We start from the raw sequence: 15,731 nt of genomic DNA, 5'->3' as shown, positions 1-15,731 counted from the left end.
GGTAGTGAGAAAAAATTAAGTTTTAATGATAGGATCCCTTTAAGAGCGCAATGTGCACAAGATGGCACTAGTGAGAGAGTTCTCCATAATAATAAGGGTTGACTACTTGTTGGTTTTGCACACACAAATCTGGTGGTCCCGCTACGTTGTGGCTGCCTCCGGGTAGGGGGAGGTAACTGCTACACTTGGCTGGAACGCTTCTGAAATGGCAAGGTGCCGGAGACAGGAGGGACACAGATCTGTGTGTACGAATCCATCCACCATTCGCACTTGCCAACTCTAAATTGTTTTGGGTGTCTGGTGAGTGGATTATTGTTCATGGGCAAAAAAATAAGACACCCACGAAAATAAGTCCTAACCTATCCTTCGGAGCAAAAAATAATATAAGACCTTGTCTTATTTTCGGAGAAATACAGTATTACCTCAGACAATGATGATACAACTTTAATGGCCCTTTAACAAACAGTTATTTTTTTTACGGCGCCATAAAATGAGATTGTAACCTGTGATTGGCATAACCTATAAGTAGCTGCTAGCCACAGAGTAGAGCTACTCAGTCCCAGCTTGACTAGCGCACCAGTAAGATCTCCGCCATGGGTCGTTACTCCGGCAGAAGTGCGCGTCTTCTCGTCATGTGCGTGGTCCATTTCTTCTTGTTCATAGCGGAGCTGGTGATGGGGTACATAGGGAACTCCCTTTCTTTGTCCTCCGATGGCTTTGCCGTCCTCTCCCATCTCATCTCCATGATAATCGGTCTATTTGGTGTCAAGTATAGTCGTGTCCAATGGCACCAGAGAAACACCTACGGCTTCCTAAGAGCGGACGCAGTTGGCGCTTTCGGTAACTCCATCTTTGCCGCTGCGCTTATGTTCAGTATCTTTATTGAAGCCATCAAGAGGTTTATCGCGCCGGAGAAGACCGATAACGCTTTGCTGGTGTTAATTGGCGGTGTAGTCGGCCTGGCCATTAACGTTTTAAACTACGTCATCTTTCTCGACTGCTGCTTTCCTAAGAAGTCGGGTGATAATCCGGACCTGGAGAAAGGTAAGAATGGATATTAGTAATTGTAATAGATGAATGACTAGTGTTTTGTCACCCAGCTTTCCTAGACTCCTGAATGGCAAGTTTGCCAAATGTAATCACATATCTATCTATCTATCTATCTATCTATCTATCTATCTATCTATCTATCTACCTCCTATCTATCTATCTATCTATCTATCTATCTCCTATCTATCTATCTATCTATCTATCTATCTATCTATCTCCTATCTATCTATCTATCTATCTATCTATCTATCTATCTATCTCCTATCTATCTATCTATCTATCTATCTATCTATCTATCTATCTATCTATCTATCTCCTATCTATCTATCTATCTCCTATCTATCTATCTATCTCCTATCTATCTATCTATCTATCTATCTATCTATCTATCTATCTCCTATCTATCTATCTATCTATCTATCTATCTATCTATCTATCTATCTCCTATCTGTCTATCTATCTATCTATCTATCTATCTATCTATCTTCTATCTATCTATCTATCTATCTATCTATCTATCTATCTATCTCCTATCTATCTATCTATCTATCTATCTATCTATCTATCTCTCATATCTATCTATCTCCTATCTATCTATCTATCTATCTATCTATCTATCTATCTATCTATCTATCATCTATCTATCTATCTATCTATCTATCTATCTCCTATCTATCTATCTATCTATCTATCTATCTCCTATCTATCTATCTATCTATCTATCTATCTATCTATCTCCTATCTATCTATCTATCTATCTATCTATCTATCTATCTATCTATCTATCATCTATCTATCTATCTATCTATCTATCTCCTATCTATCTATCTATCTATCTATCTATCTATCTATCTATCTATCATCTATCTATCTATCTATCTATCTATCTATCTATCTCCTATCTATCTATCTATCTATCTATCTATCTATCTATCTATCTCCTATCTATCTATCTATCTATCTATCTATCTATCTCCTATCTATCTATCTATCTATCTATCTATCTATCTCCTATCTATCTCCTATCTATCTATCTATCTATCTATCTATCTATCTATCTATCTATCTCCTATCTATCTATCTATCTATCTATCTATCTATCTATCTATCTATCTATCTATCTATGTATCTATCATATATATATCAAAAACCATTATTGTAAGAAAATAAGCTGTATAGAATTTAGAGAAAAAGTCGTATTGAACTCTAAATGATCTGGGTGTCGGGGTCAGGACTGATGGCTGGGAGATGATGTCGAGATGTTGAGGTTAGGGTGCTAGTTTGGGGAGCCTACGTGCTAGGGTCTGGGGAACAGGGTCAGTGCCGAGGTCTTGATACTGAAGTTAGGGTGCTGGTGTTTATACAAAGGTCTTTGTGTTGAGATCTGGGTACTGGTGCTGGAGATTGGGCGCTGAGGTTGGGGTGCTGGTGCTGAGGTCTGAGTGATGGTGTCGGAGGTTTGGGGTTTGGGATGTCTGGTACAGGGTTAGACTGACCCACCTTAATACTATGGGATCCTCCGGTGGATCCAGGCTCCAACAATTGGCTCCACAGGTCCAGTATTTGGAGGAGACTTTGGAGCAATCACTTGATAGGAGCTATTTTTTATGGGAACTACATGACAAGGTTACTTACTACATAGGAAAACTGTAATGGAAAGTTATCTGTAGTGGCCAATGCCAGGCAGCTCATGGGGTGCTTGATGCCAACCTAGTTCTGCCACTTTCCAAGTCACAGTTTTGGGCATATGTAAGACATAGTAGAGATGAACGGGCTCAGTGTTGGACAACCAAAGTAGTATATGGCACGGGGGTGGGGTGGGGGATTAAAGTACTAGACTGAATAACTATGTATTATACCACTAGTCAGTGCATAGATCTGTGCCAGGGTGTCCTCATATCCAGGACCATAACAAGGGGCATCCTCTACATCTAGAGTAGTGGTTCCCAAACTTTCTGAAGGCGGCACTTACTTTTGGACAAGAATTTTGCCAGGACTCTCCGCCCCCCTTATTCCATACTTAGTTACATTTGCAAAAATAAATGTCCCTAACCAGTCCCTGCCATTCTTCTGCCGTAATCTTCCTTTTATTCTGCCTTTTAGCACTGTTACCCACAGCATGGGAACCCTGGTATAGAGGAAAGAAGGGGATCCTTATTGTAAGAGCAATGAGGCTATGGAGCTCTTATCATAAGGGATCCCATAAAAAAGTACAAGAAAGCGCTGGATGCCTGGAGTGTAATAATATTCCAGGTTATAGGTATTATTAGATTCATGGGATTCGGAACTAGGGATGTATTCCGATTGCCAAACTTAAAGTCTGGAGTCTTTCCGCTCAGTGGCTTCATTCTATGAGGTTTTTCCTTCCTCTGGATTAACACTGCCGGATAAACGCTCCACTAGATGGGCGAATAACTGTTACTATGTTAAAATTTTACTATAATATTTTTCTGTTTGCAGTTGCCACTAGGGGGCGCTTGTTGCATGCAGAATTGCTCCACCTAGGGGTAGATGCTGGTAGAAAGATGTGTTGCATCTAACAATAAAACCAAACTGGGACTTCAATAAAGATATAGAATGGATAGATCAATGCAGAACTCTGAGCTTCAGGGATATATCTTGTCAACCTATAACCACAGTGTGTGTATGTACGATACATATATATATATATATATATATATATATATATATATATATATATATATATATATATGTATATACTCGTAGCTTCCCCGTATATCGTAGCACAGCATGTCACCAGTGCGTCCTTTATCTCTAAGACGAGACAAGATGTTTGTAAGATAATTTCTAAACCATAAAGTGGCTCTAAGTTCACGGTCTAATCCCTGAGATTGAGTTCACAGCAGGTGGAATCTCCGATTGTTACGGCCGCACATTACAAGGGAATCCCAAGAAAAACTGATCTCTCAACTGGAACTGCCATAAAGAAAGCTTAGAAGGTTCCACTCGTAGATGTAGATAGATAAAATCTAAGTGAATAATGTGAAGTGTGTGAGGATATAACTAAGGCCAGCTTCACACTGCTCAGAGGAAAAGAACAACGGACTGTAAAACTGGTAGAATGACCCATGCACACAACATTGACTGCAGTGGTAAAAAGAAGGAAGTGTTACTATTGTAGGTTCACACTAGTGTTCGGCTTTCCGTTCGTCGGGTCCGTTCAGTGGATCGCCTTCTCGCGCACCTCTTGCTATCATTCCAGTTTATTGATTTCCCAATTACTACAGTATAATGTTCCCTCACTGCGGCCCATTCAGTAGAATGCCTCATATTGTGGCCTCCACATTATAATGTCCCCTTCCATGTGGTCTCCACATTATAATGTCACCTACCATGTGGCCCCTACTGTATTGTATGTTCTTCCATGTAGCCCCCACAATATAATGTCCCCATCCATGTGGCCCCTACTGTACAGTACCTTCTTTCATGTGGCCCCCGCACTATAATGCCCCCCTCCATGTGGTCGCCACAGTATAATGTCCCCTTTCCATGTGGTCCCTACTGTATAGCAGTGGCGTAACTACCGGGGTAGCAGGGGTAGCGGCTGCTACAGGGCCCGGGACATTAGGGGCCCAGCGACAGCCACTACCCCTGCGGGTTTTTTTTTTCTTAATAGTCGTTACCGGCATGAGTTACCCCAGCTGGTAACAGCCCATGGCATCACTTACCCTATTTACTTACCGATGCTGACAGATGCCGGGATCTGTAATGATGCCGCGGGCCCCACAAACACTAGTATTATATTCGGGGGTCTTTTCAGACCCCCGAGAATAATGATCGGAGGTCCAGGAGAGGTAAGGGAACAAAAAACATTGTTACTTACCTCTCCACGTTCCAGACAGGCTTCGGGCCTAGTTGTATGACGTCCCTGACATCACTTGACCAGGACATATCTCTATTTTGTGGAACAGCAGGATATCACCTCAAAATGCGGAACTGTCCTGCTGAATTTGAGATGGTTGAGATGAACGCTAAAGAGGTTCTGCAAGACTCAATGCTGATGGCCTAGCTAGGATAGGTTATTAGTATTGGATTGGTGGGGGGTCCATTACCTGGCACCCCCACAGGTTAGTCATTTTCAGCAGTGTCCCATGCCCCTGCCGTGCTATTGGAGATCACTAGTATAGAGCGTGATGCTTCCACATTACCTGCGCAATTTGACAAATTTCAATACCAATGTATACCCCTAGGGGGCAGTAGAGGATCTAAAGATGTAAAGGGAGTTATACAATCGTTTCACTATTTTCAAATTAAAATGTAAAAATCCGATTTTACGCCAACGTGTTTTATGTGACAACAAGTCCCAGACAAGTCAAGTTGTCTGTGTCTTGCTGTTTTTAGAGCCGCGATTTCAACGTAAAAACTGTTAAATCTCAGACGTGTCACATGTGAGTCGCCTAAAATACGTCTATGTCGCTGCTGAGTTGTGAAAATGTCCGAAAAAATATGCCCGCATTAACCAATCACAGCGCAGCTTTCATGTTGCATTCTGCACCTGGAATCTGAAAGCTGCGCCATGATCGGTTGCGATGGGTAAATAAGACAGTTTGCTTTAGGCCATTTTAATACATTTACCCCATTTGGGCTAGTCTCACACCGTTGGGTTTGATATATCCTAAATGTCCAATATATATACGGCACCTATCTTGAAAATAAAGTTACCCCTGGTCTCGTGGCCACTGTGAGTGAAGAGGTGACCACTGTGTGAGATGCTCTTTCCATTCACTTCTATAGGAGTTCTGACAATGGCCAAGCAGGGAGGCTCGGTTCTCTTTAGAAGTCCCATAGAAGTGTATGGAGACTACTGCGCATGCGCGGTCTCCTCACTGCAGCCAGGAGATGGGGGTCAGCGACCACTGAGCACGATGTAATCCATTCTCTAGTGCTTTTTACGTAATAGTTTCCATTGACCGGGTCATATATCTTGTGATCTGGATTATAATTAGAGGGTGCGTCCTCTATTCCTTAATAACTAGTTGGCGCCATACTGTATAAGTTATTCCATTACGTGGATATGTGCCCACACCAGTAGTGTCAGCCAAAGCTTTCCTGAGAAGGCAGACTTCCATATATCTTAGAGTCTCATGCAATATCTTAAAGAAAGCTGTCAATTAACTTGACTAATGACATGATTTACATAATTACTGATTTACATAATTACCGATTTACCCAGAATCTTAAAGCGTTTTTTCCGCTGCGATTCTGCATTGTCGGGCCTTAACGTCTTTCCTGGATTTCTCCCTTCTGAGACGGTCATTGTAATGACTCCCTCTATACAATGCTCTGGGTACAAACTCACTGTATAGTCCAGGCTGTATGACAACTGACAACTCTTCTGCCCACATAATCGAAAATATTTTGATATTTTTTAAACATTTTTATACGATAAGACCTAAAATTGTACAAGCCACGTTTTTTTAACCAGATTTTTTTTTAAAAAATTGCTGTTTCTTCTATGTGTAGAATTTATACTCAACACAGTGTTTCTTCTTTGGCCATAGGTGACCATATAGAGAACGAATCTGACCTGGAATCCGAAATGGACAAAGTTGAAAGGCAGGGTACCCTCAATATTAGAGGTAATTATGGCTTTGGGTTCGATAGTCCTCTCTATGTTGTCAGTAGGAATGTTGTGCAGGTAGGACAACCATACATTGAGCCCTTCCTTGTGTCCTCTAAGGTAAAATAAACAATAGATCTATGATCCACTGCTGGGTCCTGGCTATCATCTTAGTGGACTACCTGAAGTATTGGTGTCATAGTCATCCCCTCTACTAAATATGACACCACTATGAGTGGGACTTTCCCCTCATCACCCCCTTGTTTTGAGCAATGACAGTTTTATCAATTTATCTTAATATTTTGTGTTCGAGTTATTTTCTCATACCTGTAGTATCCTCCTGATAACCAGCCATGATGTCCTTATTGTGGTTGTGCTATCTTCTCATACATGTAGTGTCCTCCTGATAACCAGCCATGATGTCCTTATTGTGGTCGGGTTATCTTCTCATACATTTAGTGTCCTCCTGATAACCAACCATGATGTCCTTATTGTGGTCAGGTTATCTTCTCATACATGTAGTGTCCTCCTGATAGCCAGCCATGATGTCCTTATTGTGGTCAGGTTATCTTCTCATACATGTAGTGTCCTCCTGATAAACAGCCATGATGTCCTTATTGTGGTCGGGTTATCTTCTCATACATGTAGCGTCCTCCTGATAACCAGCCATGATGTTCGTATTGTGGTCAGGTTATCTTCTCATACATGTAGTGTCCTCCTGATAACCAGCCATGATGTCCTTATTGCGGTGAGGTTATCTTCTCATACATGTAGTGTCCTCTAGATAACCAGCCATGTTGTCCTTATTGTGGTCGGGTTATCTTCTCATACATGTACTGCCCTCCTGATAACCAGGCATGATGTCCTTATTGTGGTTGTGCTATCTTCTCATACATGTAGTGTCCTCCTGATAACCAGCCATGATGTCCTTATTGTGGTCGGGTTATCTTCTCATACATTTAGTGTCCTCCTGATAACCAACCATGATGTCCTTATTGTGGTCAGGTTATCTTCTCATACATGTAGTGTCCTCCTGATAGCCAGCCATGATGTCCTTATTGTGGTCAGGTTATCTTCTCATACATGTAGTGTCCTCCTGATAAACAGCCATGATGTCCTTATTGTGGTCGGGTTATCTTCTCATACATGTAGCGTCCTCCTGATAACCAGCCATGATGTTCGTATTGTGGTCAGGTTATCTTCTCATACATGTAGTGTCCTCCTGATAACCAGCCATGATGTCCTTATTGCGGTGAGGTTATCTTCTCATACATGTAGTGTCCTCTAGATAACCAGCCATGTTGTCCTTATTGTGGTCGGGTTATCTTCTTATACATGTACTGCCCTCCTGATAACCAGGCATGATGTCCTTATTGTGGTCAGGTTATCTTCTCATACATGTAGTGTCCTCCTGATAACCAGCCATGATGTTCTTATTGTGGTCGGGTTATCTTCTCATACATGTAGTGTCCTCCTGATAACCAGCCATGATGTCCTTATTGTGGTCAGGTTATCTTCTCATACATGTAGTGTCCTCCTGATAACCAGCCATGATGTCCTTATTGTGGTTGGGTTATCTTCTCATACATTTAGTGTCCTCCTGATAACCAACCATGATGTCCTTATTGTGGTCAGGTTATCTTCTCATACATGTAGTGTCCTCCTGATAGCCAGCCATGATGTCCTTATTGTGGTCAGGTTATCTTCTCATACATGTAGTGTCCTCCTGATAAACAGCCATGATGTCCTTATTGTGGTCGGGTTATTTTCTCATACATGTAGCGTTCTCCTGATAACCAGCCATGATGTTCGTATTGTGGTCAGGTTATCTTCTCATACATGTAGTGTCCTCCTGATAACCAGCCATGATGTCCTTATTGTGGTCAGGTTATCTTCTCATACATGTAGTGTCCTCTAGATAACCAGCCATGTTGTCCTTATTGTGGTCGGGTTATCTTCTCATACATGTACTGCCCTCCTGATAACCAGGCATGATGTCCTTATTGTGGTCAGGTTATCTTCTCATACATGTAGTGTCCTCCTGATAACCAGCCATGATGTCCTTATTGTGGTCAGGTTATCTTCTCATACATGTAGTGTCCTCCTGATAACCAGCCATGATGTCCTTATTGTGGTCGGGTTATCTTCTCATACATTTCGTGTCCTCCTGATAACCAGCCATGATGTTCGTATTGTGGTCAGGTTATCTTCTCATACATGTAGTGTCCTCCTGATAACCAGCCATGATGTCCTTATTGTGGTCAGGTTATCTTCTCATACATGTAGTGTCCTCTAGATAACCAGCCATGTTGTCCTTATTGTGGTCGGGTTATCTTCTCATACATGTACTGCCCTCCTGATAACCAGGCATGATGTCCTTATTGTGGTCAGGTTATCTTCTCATACATGTAGTGTCCTCCTGATAACCAGCCATGATGTCCTTATTGTGGTCAGGTTATCTTCTCATACATGTAGTGTCCTCCTGATAACCAGCCATGATGTCCTTATTGTGGTCAGGTTATCTTCTCATACATGTAGTGTCCTCCTGATAACCAGCCATGATGTCCTTATTGTGGTCGGGTTATCTTCCCATACATGTCGTGTCCTCCTGATAACCAGCCATGATGTTCTTATTGTGGTCGGGTTATCTTCTCATACATGTCGTGTCCTCCTGATAACCAGCCATGATGTCCTTATTGTGGTCAGGTTAGGAGAAAACCCCTTTAAGTCCCACCTCCTAACCACCCCATCCTGCTAAGAACACATACTTTTGGGCAGGGTTTGCACATACACTGTCCCTATTTGAGCCAGGACAATACAAATTTGCTAATATTGTCACTGAAAACTTGGGACAATTGAGGATTGTTGGCAAGCATGCAGGCCTCAGATTTCTCTGCGTCCTCCAATCCTTTCAAGATGGGTTTTCTTTACAAAGTTGTAACTTAGTACAATGCGGGAGATCAGGTTTTCAGCTGAAATTTCATCTCCCGAGTACCTGACACTGAAAACAGCTGTTTCACGACGTCTTAAACAGGTTGAGGCAATTGCCAATGACTTGACATTATACTGAACCAGTCAGTGCTCAACATGGCGGTGTCCGGGTAGGGGAGGTAGGAATAGCTGTAGTCCGAATTAGTATTCCTGAGAACTGAGACTAATAACATCTGTCAGGAGGTCACAAATAGTTTAATAGGTTTAAAACCATGAAATTTTTGTAAAAATTTGCTTTATAGTGTTTTTTTTTGTTTCTTAAGGTGTCCTTCTTCATGTAATGGGCGACGCACTAGGGTCTGTGGTTGTTGTGGTGGCAGCCGTCATATTTTATGTACGACCATTACCTGATGACGCAGAATGCAACTGGCAGTGTTACATTGATCCCAGCCTGACAATCGTGATGGTCGTCATTATTTTATGTTCTGTCTTCCCCCTGATCAGAGAGACAGCCACCACCCTGCTTCAGATGGTTCCCAAAGGCATCAATACTGGAGAAATCGGTAAGAACAATATTATTTAGAGAGGGACCTCATAGTAAAGCTCAAAATGGGCCACCTTTGTCATGTGGGACGGATGTTTGCCTCCGCTTGCCCACCACCATACTCCTTCCATGACTCTTGGACCAATTCTCTCTGGAGTGTCCTGCACATGTTCTCACTACTGAGTAGTAAGGAGGCATGGGACCACCCACAGCTGAGCCCCCGATATCTATAGTTTGTGTGTCCTTGTTGATGGCTGATGAAACTGTATCCCACCATAAAGACGCCTCGTTTGTCAGACACTTTTATTGGACTATAATACTGAGCTCCACTTCCTCTTATCAGGGAACGACATCAGGTCAAGTGACCTGGGCAAGGCCATGTGACCATCAGACATCATATGGTATCCTGAGAAGAGGAAGTGGAGTTCAGTATCATAGTCATGGACAACTCCTTTAAGTTTTAGGGGTTTTCCTGGCTGTGGGGTGTTTTGCTTAGTGATCATCTATCTCCAGTATAGGTCATTAGTATCAGATCGGTGGGGCTCCGACTCTTGGCCCCTGCACAAATCAACTAACCGGGCTGCATCCAATGGAGAAGTAGCTGGAAGCTGAAGGCTCTGTCCACTGTATAGCGGCCATGCTGGAATACTGCAACCTAGCTCTTGTTAACTCCACTCCAGGTTGTAGTGCTAACCACTGAGCCACCATGTTGCCCCCAGAGTCTTCTATTTCTGTCTGCTTCCCCTGTATAGTTCTAGTGGGTGGAGCCCAAACAGCTGATCAGTGTGGAAGCTAGGTGCTAGATCTCCACCCATGAAACCACCCACAACCTGGATAATTATTTTTAGGAATTTTTCTGATGACACATTTTCTTTAAGGACAATTCACAATTTTAGGAAATTACATAATTGGCTCAAAAATTTCCATCAATAACTATTTCAATGATGAGTACGGTATATCTACAGTATAAGGGACCTCTTGTTTGGAGGCCACCATGATGTGTAAAATTGTTGTTGTTGCTATGAAATGAATCATAGGCAACCTGGGAATTTATGTATTTCTAAATTACTATTTTAATATTTTTCATATTTATTTTTTTCGATTCTCCAGGTCATGAAATTTCCATGATCCCAGGGGTGAAAAGTATCCATGAAATCCACATTTGGGAGTTAGCCAGAGGGAAGAACATCGCAACCCTCCACGTGAAGTTTCAGAGCCAAGAAGACTACACTTCGGCCAATCGCAGCATCCGTAAGATCTTCCACGCACATGGCGTCCATGCGGTCACGCTCCAGGCTGAGCTTACAGGTGCCAAAGACTTCTCCTTAGAGTGCAGCAATCCATGCATATCCAAGAAGTGCGATGAGAACCTCTGCTGCAGCCAAGAACTGGTCCCATTTTCTGAGTCCGATGGTCATGCCTTGAAGAAAGGCAAATCCTCCCACGTGTGGTACAGAAGTGATGAGGCTCCGTTTGATCCCATGTGTGTAGGGACTCCAGAAGTGAAGGCGATTCCCAATGGCCTAAACTCAAAAAATGAGGGCCTGAAAGCAGACAGTACACGGTTTTAAACTACTCCCATGGACTGAAGGGTATGAACCCCTAAATTATATTTACTCGAGGACCGAAGAGATTTGCAGATCTCTACTTCAGGTTATGAGGTGGTCTGTGGTGTGTATATCACTTTCTATATAACTGTGAGGGCCGTCACCTTGAATGTGTTAGAAAACGCACAGATATATGGTAAAGACGTCACAGAACTGTATCATGATGTGTCATTGAGGACATGAAGAGGCTAAGCTTACCTGCTCAACTCTTTGGAGCAATGGGAATGTCCTCGTTGCTCCAAATACCTCATTGTTGTATTGAAAAAATGTCAATATCTTGGCAATGTTTCATAAGAGGAAAACACTGTTTGATTCAGGTAACCCTAACCTATATATCTGTGGGGTTGGTCTGTTATGTGGGATTCTAGAGACACACTCCTTTTAAAAGAGTTGTTCAGCCTCCTAGTATTGATGACCCTTCCTTAGGTGGGGGTTCGACATTTTGCACCTCCAATAAGCAGCTCTTCAGAGTGGCAGTGTCGATATTTTTATTCTAACTTCCATCTTATAATAGGGTGGCTTATAGATTTTAGCTCCAGGTTGATAAAGCATGACTGCTAAGAGGAGTGGGAAAAGCAAATGACGACTGTTGTGGGCCCACTCATTGTCCTGATTGTATCACCGCCTCATGTACAAGAATGTAACTACTATTATACTGCCCCCATGTACAAGAATATAACTACTATAATACTGCCACTACGTACAAGAATATAACTACTATAATACTATTCCTATCTTGATAACTACTATAATACTGCTCCTATGTACAAGAATATAACTACTATAATACTGCTCCTATGTACAAGAATATAACTACTATAATACTGCTCCTATGTACAAGAATATAACTACTATACTACTGCTCCTATGTACAAGAATGTAACTACTATAATACAGCTCTTATGTACAAGAATATAACTACTATAATACTGCTCCTATGTACAAGAATATAACTACTATAATACTGCTCCTATGTACAAGAATATAACTACTATAATACTGCTCCTATGTACAAGAATATAACTACTATACTACTGCTCCTATGTACAAGAATGTAACTACTATAATACAGCTCTTATGTACAAGAATATAACTACTATAATACTACTCCTATGTACAAGAATATAACTACTATAATACTACTCCTATATACAAGAATATAACTACTATAATACAGCTCTTATGTACAAAAATATAACTACTATAATACTGCTCCTATGTACAAGAATATAACTACTATAATACTGCTCCTATGTACAAGACTATAACTACTATAATACTGCTCCTATGTACAAGAATATAACTACTATAATACTACTCCTATGTACAAGAATATAACAACTATAATACTGCTCCTATGTACAAGAATATAACTAATATAATACTGCTCCTATGTACAAGAATATAACTACTATAATACTGCTCCTATGTACAAGAATATAACTACTATAATACTGCTCCTATGTACAAGAATATAACTACTATAATACTAATCCTATGTACAAGAATATAACTACTATAATACTGCTCCTATGTACAAGAATGTAACTACTATAATACAGCTCTTATGTACAAGAATATACCTACTATAATACTGCTCCTATGTACAAGAATATAACTACTATAATACTACTACTATGTACAAGAATATAACTACTATAATACTGCTCCTATGTACAAGAATATAACTACTATAATACAGCTCTTATGTACAAGAATATAACTACTATAATACTGCCCCTATGTACAAGAATATAACTACTATAATACTGCTCCTATGTACAAGAATATAACTACTATAATACTGCTCCTATGTACAACAATATAACTACTATAATACTGCTCCTATGTACAAGAATATAACTACTATAATACTACTACTATGTACAAGAATATAACTACTATAATACTACTACTATGTACAAGAATATAACTACTATAATACTGCTCCTATGTACAAGAATATAACTACTATAATACTGCTCCTATGTACAAGAATATAACTACTATAATACTGCTCCTATGTACAAGAATATAACTACTATAATACTAATCCTATGTACAAGAATATAACTACTATAATACTGCTCCTATGTACAAGAATGTAACTACTATAATACAGCTCTTATGTACAAGAATATACCTACTATAATACTGCTCCTATGTACAAGAATATAACTACTATAATACTACTACTATGTACAAGAATATAACTACTATAATACTGCTCCTATGTACAAGAATATAACTACTATAATACAGCTCTTATGTACAAGAATATAACTACTATAATACTGCCCCTATGTACAAGAATATAACTACTATAATACTGCTCCTATGTACAAGAATATAACTACTATAATACTGCTCCTATGTACAACAATATAACTACTATAATACTGCTCCTATGTACAAGAATATAACTACTATAATACTACTACTATGTACAAGAATATAACTACTATAATACTGCTCCTATGTACAAGAATATAACTACTATAATATTACCTCCTATGTACAAGAATATAACTACTATAATACTGCCCCCTATGTACAAGAATATAACTACTATAATACTACTCCCATGTACAAGAATATAATTACTATAATACTGCTCCTATGTACAAGAATATAACTACTATAATACTGCTCCTATGTACAAGAATATAACTACTATAATACTGCCTCCTATGTACAAGAATATAACTACTATAATACTGCTCCTATGTACAAGAATATAACTACTATAATACAGCCCCCTATGTACAAGAATGTAACTACTATAATACTACTCCTATGTACAAGAATATAACTACTATAATACTGCTCCTATGTACAAGAATATAACTACTATAATACTGCTCCTATGTACAAGAATATAACTACTATAATACTGCCCCCTATGTACAAGAATATAACTACTATAATACTGCCCCCTATATACAAGAATATTACTACTATAATACTGCCCCCTATGTACAAGAATATAACTACTATAATACTGCCCCCTATATACAAGAATATTACTACTATAATACTGTTCCTATGTACAAGAATATAACTACTATAATACTGCCCCCTATGTACAAGAATATTACTACTATAATACTGTTCCTATGTACAAGAATATAACTACAATCCTATATATAAAGATACTATAATATATAACATTCCATAAAATGGTACGAATAAAAACTGCAGCTTGCACTGCAAAAAACAAGTCTTTACACAGTTCCGTGGATATAAATATAAAGAAGTTAAAGGAGTCAGAATATGGTAATGAAGAGATTTTATTTTTAAAACGCTGTTAATTAAAAAATAGAAAAAATAAGAAAAACTCTGGCATTGCTTGAATCATCTATCCCCCACAATAGAAGTAATGTGTAATTTCTACTGTACAGAGAATTCCCTAAAAAAAAAACAACCTATAAAACTTGCATAACTGTGTTTTTTTGCCATGTCCTCATAAATCATTTTTCCACCTTCCCAATACAGCACATGACGTATAAAATTGTGCCATTGGGAAATACAACTTAACCCACAAAAAACAAGCCCCCTATGACTCTGTGAAGGGAAAAATAAAAACGTTACAGAGAACATGGCTGTGTCAGGAAGAGGTTAATAGGTTAATATCCTGGCAATGTACCTGGAATATATTGCACATATTTGTAATAATGGCGTTAAGTAATATACATATATTTGATATCTTTTGTGTAAAGGTATATTTTTGCACTGTATATACTGTCAGGCCAAAGGTTTTTGTTACCGATTATTTTTTTAATCCAATATATGTAAATGTAATAAATGAATTGTTCCTAGAAAATAAAATTGATATTGTGGCCTAAAATGTATAAATTGCAACAAAAATTCAATTAAACGACCTATCAAACTGGGATTACGGTGGTCAACTTGTGGCTAATACCGAAAAATTCATGTCACTATTGGCAACCATCATCAAGATCTTAGTCCTGGAAATCCCTTTAATAGAATGTGATGAGATAAACTAGGAAATGAAACA

General features: G+C 39.5%; 1 protein-coding gene across 1 annotated transcript; it reads left to right on the top strand.

Annotated features, from left to right (window-relative positions):
- The first annotated feature begins 593 nt into the window (after positions 1-593).
- Positions 594-11,677, top strand: LOC142198446 (calcium/manganese antiporter SLC30A10-like). Its single transcript, XM_075269483.1, has 6 exons — positions 594-1,044; positions 3,154-3,209; positions 5,413-5,459; positions 6,535-6,650; positions 9,886-10,125; positions 11,217-11,677. Exons 1-6 carry the CDS (start codon positions 594-596, stop codon positions 11,675-11,677), a joined length of 1,371 nt encoding a protein of 456 aa, XP_075125584.1.
- Positions 11,678-15,731: the final 4,054 nt, after the last annotated feature.

This window comes from Leptodactylus fuscus, chromosome 3 (assembly GCF_031893055.1).
Source record: "Leptodactylus fuscus isolate aLepFus1 chromosome 3, aLepFus1.hap2, whole genome shotgun sequence".
Taxonomy (NCBI): Eukaryota; Metazoa; Chordata; class Amphibia; order Anura; family Leptodactylidae; genus Leptodactylus; species Leptodactylus fuscus.
This window is presented reverse-complemented; position numbering and strand designations above follow the sequence as displayed.

Coding starts and splice junctions, on each gene's coding strand:
- LOC142198446 (XM_075269483.1), top strand. CDS start 594: ATGGGTCGTTACTCCGGCAGAAGTGCGCGTCTTCTCGTCATGTGCGTG. Junction 1,045..3,153: donor TAATCCGGACCTGGAGAAAG/GTAAGAATGGAT, acceptor TCTGCCTTTTAG/CACTGTTACCCACAGCATGG. Junction 10,126..11,216: donor CATCAATACTGGAGAAATCG/GTAAGAACAATA, acceptor TCGATTCTCCAG/GTCATGAAATTTCCATGATC.